The 13,423-nt window shown below is 40.9% G+C and overlaps 1 protein-coding gene across 1 annotated transcript in view; it reads right to left on the reverse strand.

The window, feature by feature from the left end:
• Nucleotides 1–9,028: 9,028 nt before the first annotated feature.
• Nucleotides 9,029–13,423, reverse strand: part of IPO5 (importin 5) — a 44,062-nt gene continuing 39,667 nt past the window's right edge. The window contains exons 25-26 of the mRNA XM_035003156.1: nt 12,402–12,543; nt 9,029–11,552 (exon numbers count right to left, since the gene is read on the reverse strand). Coding sequence (XP_034859047.1) covers nt 11,466–11,552; nt 12,402–12,543 — 229 coding nt within the window. The 3' untranslated portion in view covers nt 9,029–11,465. The remainder of the gene's footprint in view (nt 11,553–12,401; nt 12,544–13,423) is intronic.

Genomic DNA, 13,423 nt, shown 5'->3' on the forward strand with positions numbered 1-13,423 from the left:
TCTCCTCAAAAGGAGATAGACACACAAATTTTAATGAGATTTAATTTATTAAAAAATTTTTTTATGGTTTGCGCTTTTGGTATCATGTCTAAGAACTGTTTGCCTAGCTCTAGGATCCAGATTTTTTTTCCCCTAAGTTTTCTTCTGCAATTATTAGAGCTTTACATTTTGCATTTAAATTCATGATCCATTTTTGAATTAATTTTTGTATTCAGTGTGAATTTTAGGTTGAACTTCATTTTTTGGTCTCTGGATGTCCAATTTTCCAGCATTGTTTGTTGAAAACACTGTCCTTCCTCCATTGAATTGATTTGTACCTTTCCTTTTTTTTTTTTTTTTTGGTTTTTTTTTGTACCTTTCCTAAGAATTCATTGGACATATTGCATTGATCTATTTTTGGGTTCTCTTTTCTCTTCCATCGATCTATGTGTCTCTTCCTCTTCCAGTATTACGCAGTCTTGGTTACTAAGACTATATAGTAATTCTTAACATCAGGTAGAGTATTTCCTCCCACTGAATTCTACTTTTTCAAAGTGATGTTGGCTATTCTAGCTCTTCTGTCATTCCATATAAATTTTAGAATTGGATTGTCTATATCTGCAAAAAAAATCTTGCTCAGATTTTTATAGGAACTATGTTGAATCTATAGATCATTTTGGGGGGAACTGATATCTTTCCTAAACTGAGTCTTCCAATTCATTAGTACCTAATACCTCTCAATTTATTTAGATCTTCTTGCATTTATTTCGACCACGTGATGTGATTCTCAGCATACAGATCCTATCCTGTTTTGCGCTGCAAACGACCCTGTTAAGAGGGTGAAAGATAAGCTCTTGGCTGGGAAAAGTATTTGCAAATCACATGTCTCACGAAGATCTCACACCTGCGATATATGAAGAGCTCTCAAAACTTGAGAGTAAAAGAAACCAGACAAATTAACAATCTAATTGTAAAATAGGCAAAACATATAAATGGATGTTTCACCAAATAGGAGTATGAATGGCAAATAAGCACATGAAAAAAGATGTTCAATGCCATTAGCCACGTCATAGTTTAGTACCCAAGCTTTGATCATGCACAGACATTAATAAACTGAGCGTTCATGTTGACAGCTTAGTGTGGGAGAATTAGATGCATTCATATTGGCCACTGATGACAAAGGGAAGAATCGAACAAATCCAGTATTATGTCAAAATGGTGTGTTTTTACCACATAGAAATGCTACTATTGTTTTCTCTAGAGCCATATGCCAAATTTATAACAATGTAAAGGGTATTCACCATATGATACGTATATTCCTTTTCAAAAATGTGTTAAGTACATAGTGCTAGCTTAACCTGTATTTTAGGGTAGCAAATGTTAGTTTTCATATTTTCTAATATTTGTCCTCAATGATCCATTTAATGCTACTATGCTGTTATTTTGATTGTAAAACTCTCATGGTTTCTCCAACTTCTTACTTATTTGTTTAACTGTATTGTACCAGGCCATAATTCTTGATGGGAATGGGCAGAACCTGTGATTTAAGCATTACTTTAAAGGGCACCTGGTTGGCTCAGTCAGTTAAGCATCTGCTTTCAGCTCAGGTTGTGGTCCTGTGGTCCAGGGTCCCAGGGTCCTGAGTCCACATCGGGCTTCCTGCTCAGCAGGGAGTCTGCTTTCCCTCTCCCCCGACCCCTCCCCCACTGCTTGTGCTGTCTCTCTCTCTCTCTCTCAAATAAATAAAATCTTTAAAAAAAACACATTGCTGGGGCGCCTGGGTGGCTCAGTCGTTGAGCGTCTGCCTTTGGCTCAGGTCATGGTCCCAGGGTCCTGGGATCGAGCCCCGCATGGGGCTCCCTGCTCAGCGGGAAGCCTGCTTCTCCCTCTCCCACTCGCCCTGCTTGTGTTCCTGTTCTTGCTGTGTCTCTCTGTGTCAAATGAATAAATAAAATCTTTAAAAAAAACAAAACAAAATAAAAAAAAAAACACATTGCTTTAAAGAATAATGCTAGTACATTTTCCAAATCCCTCCACTTAATAAAGAGTGTATGCACGGGCGCCTGGGTGGCTCAGTTGGTTAAGCCACTGCCTTTGGCTCAGGTCATGATCCTCAAGTCCCAGGATGGAGGCCCACATCGGGGTCCCTGCTCAGCAGGGAGTCTGCTTCTCCCTCTGACCCTCTTCCCTCTCATGCTCTCTATCTCTCATTCTCTCTCAAATAAATAAAATCTTAAAAAAAAAAAAAGAGTATGCGCAATTCAAATGCAATGAATTATTTGCCATATATTTATTGAAGGTCAAATAATTAGTTGGCATTTATCATGCACTGACTATATGGAAAGGGTTTTTAAGAAATCCTCCACTGTGGAAAATTTTCAAAATAACTTTACATAAGGAGCAGCTCAGGCCTCAAGCTTTACCAAGTTTATGCTGTTAATCAGATTATTCGTCCCAACAGTGAAGGAGGATCAGAAAAAAGGATACAGTCGAAACACACTGACAATTAACTCAGGAGAGGATTATTCCACTTGAGAATCATCTGCTATCCTTTTTGCCCCACGGGCTCTAATTATTCACCATAGCCTGTATTTCTTACCTATTTATGCGCTGAAAGTTGGCCATGGAAGGATGAAAGTAGAATTCTGACCAGGAACAGGAAATGGCAGCCACCTTGTACACATGATGACTGAAGAGAAGGCCTCGTGTTCAGGTATTTCAAATACAATCAGTATATTCTTTTTTTTTCAAAGATTTTATTCATTTATTTTATTTTAGCGAGAGAGAGAAAGGAAGAACGAGGGAGCAGGAGGGGAGAGGGGCAGAAGCAGAGGGAGAAATGGGCTTCCCACTAAGCAAGGAGCCCAACACGGGGCTTGATCCCAGGACCCTGAGATCATGACCTGAGCTCAAGGCAGACGCTTCACCCACTGAGCCACCCAGGCACCCCTAGAATTGGTAATTTCTTTAGAAACAGCTTCAAATATGTTAGTATTTCTTCCCCAAAATGATGCAACTCAGAAGTCATTGTTCTTTACCTTTTGAAGTCATGATGTTCCTCTGCTGCCCCCTCAAGGTTCTCAGATTTTTCTCTAGAAAGACAAGTTTTTAAATAACCCAAAACACCACACAAAATAGAATATGAAAATCACCCGTAAGCTGCTCATAAGACAAACTGATCATCTCAATTATTAAAAAACAGTAATACTATCTTCCACATACTTATTTCGTGGGGTGGCTATTTACTTCCTATTAGCATCTTTCAGGATGATGAATCTTTTTTTTTTTTTGTATAAAGATCTTTATTCATTTGAGACACAGAGATACAGAGAGAGAGAGAGAGCATGAGCAGGGAGAGAGGCAGAGGGAGAAGCAGGCTCCCCGCCAAGCCAGGAGCCCGATGCGGGGCTCGATCCCAGGACCCCGGGATCACAACCTGAGCCGAAGGCAGACGCTTAACCATCTGAGCCACCCAGGCGCCCCCAGGATGATGAATCTTTAAGATACATAATTAAAAGATATATTTTGCATACTTTAAGGTAAAAGAGCAAAACCTTTTTTCAGAATCTAATATTCTTAGGTTTTAGGATACCCACAGTATGAATGAGTCACAAATTCCCTCCTGATTATTGTTTCACTGTGTCTACCATCAACCTATCAAGTCCATTTTTGTTCTGAGATAAAAGCATTTTCCAGAATTGTACTAGGCATAAAGGGCCTGGGGGTGGGCAGGGCCCACTGTGCACCTATGACTTCCCAGCCCCCTGCACTCCTGACCTCACTTAGCTCTCACTGCAAGCCTGCCATTTCCCAGTAAGCAAACTGGGCATCCACAAGTCAAGTACGTTTTCCAAATCCCCCACTTAATAAACAGCGTATGTGCAATTCAGATGCCTTCAAAGAGCCCGCACTTTCCCACACGGCACGCTAGTCCTACGAGAAAACACGCATTCGTTCCCTCTTTCACTTAGGCTCCTGCTTTCCATTCACCCCTCCATTCAAGCAGTTCATGGAGCACCTGCCCTTCCTGGGCCGTGAAGGTAAGAGTTGAAATCCCTCCGGTTTGGAAGGCAGATCTAATGCCCGGACCCCCAGGCGCAGACGCTGCCCTCGACTGCACCCTTAAAAATGGCGAAGACGGTACCTTTTACCTTATGTGTATTTACCACAATTTTAAAAATTCAATTAGAAAAAAATGAGACAAGGAGCAAATAAAAAATCGGCTATGTAGAGATGTTGGAAGGCTGAAGCAGGAAGAAAGGGGATCCTTAAATGCGCTCCGTTCAGAAATGAGCCATGATGCGTGGGGCGGAGGTAAGCGGGATGTCACTGCTCTGGGCAGCAGGGAGCCGCGGAGGGCTGGCCAGAACCCGAGCACAGAGGGGCTGGGGCCCGACTCCCGCTGCTCAGGGGAGCTGCCGGGAGCTGAAACGGGAGGATGCCCCTTCTCCTCTCCCTGCCACATCTCCCACCGGGGCCTCCCATCCGTGGGATCCAAACGGAGGCCAGCTGGCCAGGGAGTCCTGCAAATGCACTGGGCAAAGTCCCAGCCCCAGTGTGGGAGAGCAGAGCGAGGTAAGCTTGGAGCCAAGAGGCCGCACGTGAGTGACCAGCATAACTGGTGAATTTGCAGCCTGGATGTTCTATCAGGTAATAGGGTAGTAATGGGAAGTTTCCCGACAGTGCGCATTCTGTGGTATTTAGGGACATGTCTTTATTCTTAGGAGATGCGCGCTGAAGTATTAAGGAACAAGGGGTTAGGATTCTGTAACTTTTGCCAAAGAAAAGATTGTTGGTGACACCTGCTAAGGAAGGCAAGGCAGACTGTATTCAGGGAGACCACTGCGATAGGTGTAGGGTCCAGGGCAATGGGGCTCTGCAGGGTCAGAGACGGGGCTCAACTGTCACCCCAACAAGGACAAGTGGGGATTTCTAGCCCAGGGGCAGGGTGGAGCTCGGCGCATGGGAAACTGGGAAGAGGTGACATCAGGGGTACTGGGGTTCTGGCTGAACTAACCTGGCAGGACCCTTGCTGCCTCACCAGGGGAGGGGGTGGGGCACGGGGAACCCGACTGGACATGGAGGGCGCTCCCCTGACAGCATGATTCTCGCCACATTGGACAAGGCAGGGAGGACCACGGAAGCCCAAGAGAGCTCAGAGGAGCCCGATCAGGGCTTGGTCAAGGAGGCAATCTTCGTCTCCCTCAAGGGATTCCGGAGGTAACTTGAAGGTGGCGAATCTGGAGAAAGGCTTTATGGGAGTTCTTTTGTGCTATTTCTTACACTTACCTATGAATTTGAAATTGTTTTGAAATAAAAAATAAAACCCCCCAAACCTGTACAGTTCTTTAGTTTTTGGTTCATGCAACTGAATGTCTGTTGGCCAAGCCATAATCTTGCTGAGTTTTGTTTGTCTAACCTGACAGAATTATCAGTGCATCGCACTTCTCATCACTAAGAACAAAACTTGTTGATCCTGTAGGACTGCATTGCAAACCTTGGTCAAGAAAAAGTATCTCATAGACTAGACTTCAATCATGAGTACCATCTGCATGATTTCTGTTGTACCCTCACAGCAACTGTGCCTCTGTTTACATTATAATTTTAAAAATCGACTCACTGGGGCGCCTGGGTGGCTCAGTCGGTTAAGCGTCTGCCTTCGGCTCAGGTCATGATCCTCATATCAGCAGGGAGCCTGCTTCTCTCTCTCCCTCTGCCTCTCCCCCAGCTTGTGCTCTCTCTCTCGCTCACTCTCTCTCTCAAAATAATCTTAAAAAAAAAAATCAACTTTTTTTTAAAGCACTTTAAAATTTTAAATGGTTACCCCAAATGAAAAACTGGTATCATTTGCTATAAATAGCAGGCAACCACAAAAATAAACACATTAAAAACAGAACTCTGATACTAAATTTTTAAAAATAAAGTGAAATGCTAGTAAAGATAATTATTTTGTGAAAATGCATACTTGAAAATATGTTCCCTAGAGAGTGAGACTTTCTCTGCTGATTTAGTTATAAAAGGATATTTAGCCTGATGCCACTTGGTTTAAAATGAAAAAAGGTTCTAAATCAATATGATGATTGATCTAGTTTTAACATTTTGATGATAACCGGTACTGAGCATATTAATTTAAAAGGCAAAAGACGTTTAACCTCCATCTTTAATAGAGCTGGTTATTGATAATTCCTAGCCAAAATGATGTAATTTTTATTCCTAAAATCCATTTGAATATTTATCATCCTGGAAGGATAACATACAAATAGATCATTTTCCTTCTGTGGAAGATGTTTAAAAAATCCTTTCAGACAATTTAGTATGTTGGAACTTTAGTATAAATTTATTGCAGGAACACAGACCTTGAGCAGGCCAATTTCAAAGATTTCTTTCATAGCAGAGGTATTTAGAGACCAAAAAATTAGGTTAGAAGGTTGATCACTGTTGGCTTATTAAAAACAAACAAACAAACAAAAAACCCCAAATATCTGGTTAGGGTTTAGGCCGGGTTAACTAGGCAGGTGGGTAGTTTCTCAGAACAGTTGTATTTTTTTAGAAATACATTTAAAAAACTTTTTTTTGGTACTCTCTACAGCCAGTGTGGAACTCAAACTCAACCCTGAGATGAAGAGTTGCACACTCTACTCACTGAGCCAGCCTGTCCCCCCTCTTAGAACAGTTTTTACCCCAACTCCTGTCCACCAGAAAGACACATAGGCTTTTCATCAGGAATGCTAATTTCCTTCCAGGAGGAGGTTATGAATTACACAGAGCAAGAATGTTCTGTTGGGACCAAGCCTACCAATTTTTCTTTCACAAGGAAAGCTGAGAAGGGCTAGCCAAGGCACGAGAGTGGAGACTTTTCCCTGAATAATGTTTTATAAATCTTGCATTTTGAACCAGGTAGAGGTGGCCCTTTGTGTAAAAAGTTAATTTAAAAAGAATTAAGACTTGGCAGAATGTGAGCCTCTTCTCAAAAATACACATATACGAACTGAGGAAGAGAGCGTTCCTTACTTACCCATTGCCATCTGTTGCAGAAAATATGTCAAGGATCTTTTCATAAATAATTAAAGTACTTCCAGTGAAATGTTCGGCTGAGTTCCTGAGCAGAAAGCTCAGATTATCAGGAGGTTTTCAATCTTGGTTTGGGAATGTTGGACTGACGGGGGGCTGGTCCCCAGGGGCCCGGGCGGAGCAGTCCCGATGAGGCCACTACCCTGAACCCCCTGGGCACTTCGGTTACATCATTCCACCAAACGGTCACCAGCACTCTCCACCACACATCAGAGGAAGCCTTTGGAGCATCCAAGAGAAACTACTTGGAAATACTGTCATCTATTCTAGTTAGCTCAGATAAAGGCCAGGATGGGATGTTTGCAAAGAAAACAGGCCCAGGCAAGAAACAAATGGTCTGGCACAACAAAGCGGAGCGGGGATGAAGGGAAACAGCCCCTGACCTGCAGGTCTAAGCAGTTTTCAAAACAGCAGGAAGCCTGTGGGGCCAGGGCTCCCTCCCAGGAGGGAAGGGAGTTGGGGCTGCTGGGGACTTGGGGAGGCAGGGCTGTGGACTGGAGTCATGTGGCAGGGTGGAACCAGGCCCCACTGGCCGGCCCCCAGGAATGACTTTTGGGAACTGGCCTCTGCACTGGGAAAGCAAGCTGTTTTGGGGTGAGTGGAATCCCTGAAGGCCGGTGTGGGGCCTCACACTCACTCTCTGGTGACAGACCTGGAGGCTTCCATCTCAGAAGGCGAGCAAGGGGTGATCAGAAAAGGCCCCTTAGTATCTCCAAAGCAATCTTCACTGAGCCTCAGAATCCCTCCTACTGCTATTCAGGAGAGTCACTGCTCTTCAAAGAAACGGTTATAAATTCAATCCATTGTAATGTCTCCACATTAGTGTTCCTATTTTATATTCTCTCTATTCACTTTCAAAAAGATTTTATTTGACACAGAGAGTACAAGCAGGGGGAGCAGCAGCAGGAGAGGGAGAAGCAGGCTCCCTGACAAGCAGGGAGCCCGATGTGGGGCTCGATCCCAGGACCCCGGGATCATGACCTGAGCCGAAGGCGGACGCTTAACCCGCTGAGCCACCCAGGCGCTCCTTTACTTACTCTCTTCTTTAAACACCAGCCACAATGTGAACTTCTGGTTATGGCTTATTGATCATTTATGGTGGTAACCTTTTTTCTTTTGAGACCCAATTCAAGAACACTAAAAATTATGTTGCTTTTCTTAAAGTATCTTTTCTGACCCTATAATAATAAACTTGAAATATATTTTTTAAGATTTTTAAAAAATTTATTCGAGAGAGCGTGCGTGAGAGCACAAGCAGGTGGAGGGTCAGAGGGAGAGCAGGGAGTCTCCTCCTCCCTCTCCCTCTGCTTGCTTGTCCTCTCTCACTGGCACTAATGAAATCTTTAAAAAAAAATTTTTGTGTTATGCATAAAAACCATACATATTGCAGTGCTTCTGGATTCATTTTTTATAAAGTTAAAAATTGAGCTATAATTATCTTCACAGTGTTCTATTCAAATAAATAGAATATGTAGAACAAGGTCAAATACTATCAATGGCTGTCAGGATTACAGAGCTGTATAAGTAAAAAAAAAATGTGGGGGGTGGGCAGTCTAGTCCAGGATGGTCTTAGAGTTAGTTACCCCTGCCTCTGTGCTTCAGAAGTTCAAGTGTTGGAAATAAAAAGCTGAGCCTACTCCTTGCAGGTAATTCACTCTCTTCTTCAACAGTGGTACTCATAACATTTGCAGTGAAGGAAATGAAAGATGGCGCAGATTTTGGCCATCACTCCTTTGAGGCAAAGAGGGATATAGGTGGCAAAGTGATTTCTATGGAACAAGATGAGAGCCAAAAAATTGATACGACATTCATAGGCAGAATGAAGCCATACTAAAACATTTAGCTAGCCCCTTAGTCTCTCAAACTGCTTAAAATTCCAAATAGGCAATCATTCAAGATTAGATCATAAAACTGTAATGCTCACACCACTATAAATATGCACCCCCCTTATTTATTATGAGACCAGGTGCATCAAGAATGTTTATTTGCTTATGTATTTAGTGATGGTTCTGTTAGTCAAACTACAACTCCAGAGTCATGATAAAGTTGCCTTCCCATTACAGAAGTGTCAAATTAGCTTTAAGACAATTTACTTTTCTTTAAATTTACAGCATTAAAAAAATACTCCAAATGAGTTCTGCTACAAATTTCTAACACTTGTGCACGTAACTTAATCCTTTGTTACAAAATACCCAGAAAATGTAAGAGCCACACACATTATATCCTCCCAGAAATAGCTTGGATTCATAAATATATCATCACTGGCTGACACACAAGGCCACTAGGCAACTAAATTTGGTACAAAAGGAAAAAACATGAATTTTCATCTTGTGTAGACAAAATGAGGTATTAAAAATGTTTCCCCAGATAATCCAAAGAATTGTTAGTTCAGGAACATATTACAATGAGCTATGAGTCCTGGACTTCAGGATCACGTCACATTAACAGCCTTTAATACCAACATTCCCCGATGAATTTGATTCAATTTCAATGACATGTCTCTTTCTCTACGTCTATCCGGAGGATGGATTTGCACCCCTTTACTTCCTTCAGGGATCTTACCGACTCTTCACTTGTCCATTAATGTTTAAACCAGAAGCTACGAAGAGTCGTACCTGAAAGTGCTTAGAACAAAGCTCCGCAGACACTAGATTCTCCAAAAACATGCAGCCATCCTCCGACCACACGTCCATCTCATTTGTAACATGTTTTCTTTCAAGTGTAAGTGATAATTTAAATTAAAAACAAAAGCGAAATCTGCAGTTGGCATCAGTACAGAAACTGGCTTTTCAAACTCTATTCTACGTAAGAAAGCACAAAGGAGTTGTCTTGACACGTTTTACTCCAACAGGAACACAGGCTTATTTATCAAGGAGCTCCAAACACTGCCCCCCTCACATCACAAAACAGTCCCCATGTCGGTACCCACTGAAAGCAATTGCCTTGTGCTGGTGAAGGCATTCAGTGCTGTTCTGCCAGAGACTGAAGCTGCTGGGCTAACAATGTTGTGCTGAAAGCGGAAACTATATTTGAAGGCTATCTGCTACCAACGGAACCATCTTAAGATAATTCATTCTTTCTATTCCATTTCAGATTTAATTTTAATAAAGTAATGCAAATCACTTAAAGAAAAAATCTTTAATTTTAAATTCTGATCTATGCATAAAATTCATTTTTTTATCACGGTTCAATTTAGTACAAACTATAAAAATGTTAACACTGAAGCTTCAACAGAAATCTATTAAGATCCCTTAGAAAAATTATGTAAAGAAACAACAGCAAGTCATTTACTGGTATGAGGTTAACACACAAAGGAAAAAAATTCACACATTTTACTGAATTTACCAGTAAATAATTTTAGGCAGAATATTTATCATAAAATTAAAAGTTTGAAAGTTGTGTGTGGCTCCGTGTCAATTACAATTTGCAGTGAAAATTCTAAGCCAAATCTTTTTTAATCTACCAGAACAATCCTAATTTAAAAAAACTATTGGTTGAAATTTGCAAACCTTAAAAGGATACCAGTTGTGAAGGACTAGGTATATAACTTAGCTTAAATTAAAGTGGAAGATGGTAAAAACTAGATGCTTTTAATGTTCAAACTGCACAAGGAAAATATTAGGGGAAAAAGAACACATTCAAAGCCACAATTACTAACGCTAAAAAAATATTAGCTTATTCTTATATTAAAAACATTAAATGAATCAAAGCCAGACGGTACTGAATTTTTACACGAACTTCTTTTGTATTTCAATGTTGTTTATTGAGGAGTGAATGAGAGACTACTGCCGGACATGCCAACGACACTTCACATTCAAGGGCTGGAAGCTGAGCAGCTTTCCAGATTGAGTCACTGCATAAGCCTTCTGGGAAAAAACCGAAAGTGACATCAAATATGACATCTTCATGCTTGTTTTTGTCTTCAGCTTTTTTTTTTCTTTTTTCAAATTTTGGATCTACTAGTTTGTTGGGTAGAAGGTTTCTTTCTACCCTACAAAAAGACTCACACTCCAATTAATAAAATTAACACTAGGTGTATAGCAAATTGTTTTCACACACATCTACGCTGAATAACTGATCTTAAAGCTGTTTTGTCTTAGATTTCCTTATGTCTAATGAGGAAACTTAATTTCACTTCCCTTTCACTTTCACGTGGGTGGCTTATACCAATAGAAAAATACTCTTCAGTGCTAGCGCAGGGCTTACGGGGAACCTCTTCTGTGGTGCGAGGGAATCCTTTCAAACACCACTCTGAAACCCAGTGCTTCTCTTCTCGCCGCTGTGGCTTTGCAGGAGAACGGCCTACACGACACAACTCTACCGCTTTCTTGTGCTCAAAAACAAAACAGAGAAACCTAAACAAAAGGGTAAACGTTTATTTGGAGTTAGCTTTCTGGTGGAGATATTAAGGCCCTTCAAGCAGAGTTCAGGAGCTCCTGCATGGCCGCCTGCTGCTCGGGACTCAGCTGTGCCACGCACTCGGCCCACAGTCCTCCAGAAGTCTAGGAAGAAACAGTTTCAGGCATTTAGATTCAGTGCAGCGGTCATTTAGACGCACCGTGCTACTCAGCCTTCGGTAGACTCTAAGAACGCCCAATTCTTTCTTTTGAGGTAGTTTCATGAGTATCATTATAAAAGCAAGAAATCTGTTCATATCTTTAAAGTTCATTTCATTTACACTAAGTTTTCTTCATTCAGTCTGACTTGATAAAACTGTACCAGGTAGAGGACACAGTCAAGGAAACAACATGTGAAGAATTCAGGGAGCATAAGTCACTTAAAAAACTTCGGCAGCTGACAGCTTATTTACTATTAAAATCTCATCTTTATTTTTCTTTAGACAATGAAAAAAAAAAAAAAACCTACACGAGTATATGTTATGCACCAAGTGGAAGGTTCAAAATGTGTCAAGTTTAGGACAAATGTTTTAGCGCTAAAAAAAAAAAAAAGACCATATGGACAGATTATATGTTAAGTAATTTGAGCCTTGGAGACGAGAGAATATAAAAATGAAATTGGGTATCTATTTCTTTTTTCTATGGGGTGCCTGGGTGGCTCAGTTTGTTAAGCGTCTGCCTTCGGCTCAGGTCATGATCCTGGGGTCCTCGGATCGAGTCCTGCATCAGGCTCTCTGCTCAGTGGGGAGCCTGCTTCTCCCTCTGCCACTCCCCCTGCTTGGGTTCTCTGACAAATAAATAAATAAAAATCTTTAAAAAAAAAAAAAAAGTGTGGCTTTCTTTCTTCTAATGTAGAAAAAAAGAAAAAAAAAACAACCCAAAAAACAAAACCAAAACACCTCCCAAAAAACTTATTTTTATTTCCCCTGCCCCAATTTAGGCAGAACAGCTTACCTGTACTTGACGAACTACATTAGCCAGACGTTTGGCACAAGGATCTTCATGTTTAATTGCCTCATGCATTTCTCCTTCTGCAATTATACTGAATATTTTGGGCAGATTGGTATTGTTTGGGCCAAGAACGATGGGGTGATTACTGACCAAAAAGAAGAAAGCCATTATAAATGAAAATTATAAGGAGAAATTACTCAAGCACTCATACTTTCCTACATCCTTCCTCCAACATAGAATTTTGTTACAGAATTTTATGATTATGCATTCACTAAAATAAAATTCAGTGGAAGGAAAACAAGCTAATTGTATTAATTAGCTCTTCAGGGTCTTCCCATGTAAATGAGGAAAAATACTTGGCTCATCTCTCAGGTTTAAGGGCCAAGGAAAGAATGTTCTAAGTGCTTTATAATTTATGACTTATTTAAAGAAAAAAAAGAGCTATTACTAAGAATTTATATATGGCAAAATGGTTTCCAAATAAATTTGAAGTTCAAAAGGATTTAGGGGCATTTCAAGAGTAAGCTGGGAAATAAACTTTAGGCAAGTTTCATGGAAAGAAACGTAACAGTGAATTTAACTAGAATTCTAGTCTTTCATTAAGAGACTTTCGGAATACTCATTTTCAAGGGAGATGATCAAATAGCATGATGGAGAAGTCGTGGCTTCAGAGGCAGGAGAAGATAAGGAGTGTATAGTCTCCAAGACGGCCATCACATCCCTAAATGATAGTTCTCTGTGGGAACACTCGAACACAACACTTGTGTGAACCTGAACTTAAACAGGCATGAAGGAATATGCCCACTGGCCTATTTCTACAAATTCCAGGAAAGGAGTGGTGGTAGCCCTTAGAGTTATTCATGAATAAAAGCAATAATTAAGAGCGACAGAGCCTAGATCTGATTAATATTTAGGAGACCTTGGATTTAGAAAAACAGACACCAAAGAACACGCCTTGGGATTTGATAGCTTCTATAGCCTCCAGTTGTTGCAATTCTTAGATACACTCATGGACACAAAATAGC

Source organism: Mirounga leonina, unplaced genomic scaffold, assembly GCF_011800145.1.
Source record: "Mirounga leonina isolate KUSES-001 unplaced genomic scaffold, KU_Mleo_1.0 Mir_127, whole genome shotgun sequence".
In the NCBI taxonomy this organism is placed as follows: domain Eukaryota; kingdom Metazoa; phylum Chordata; class Mammalia; order Carnivora; family Phocidae; genus Mirounga; species Mirounga leonina.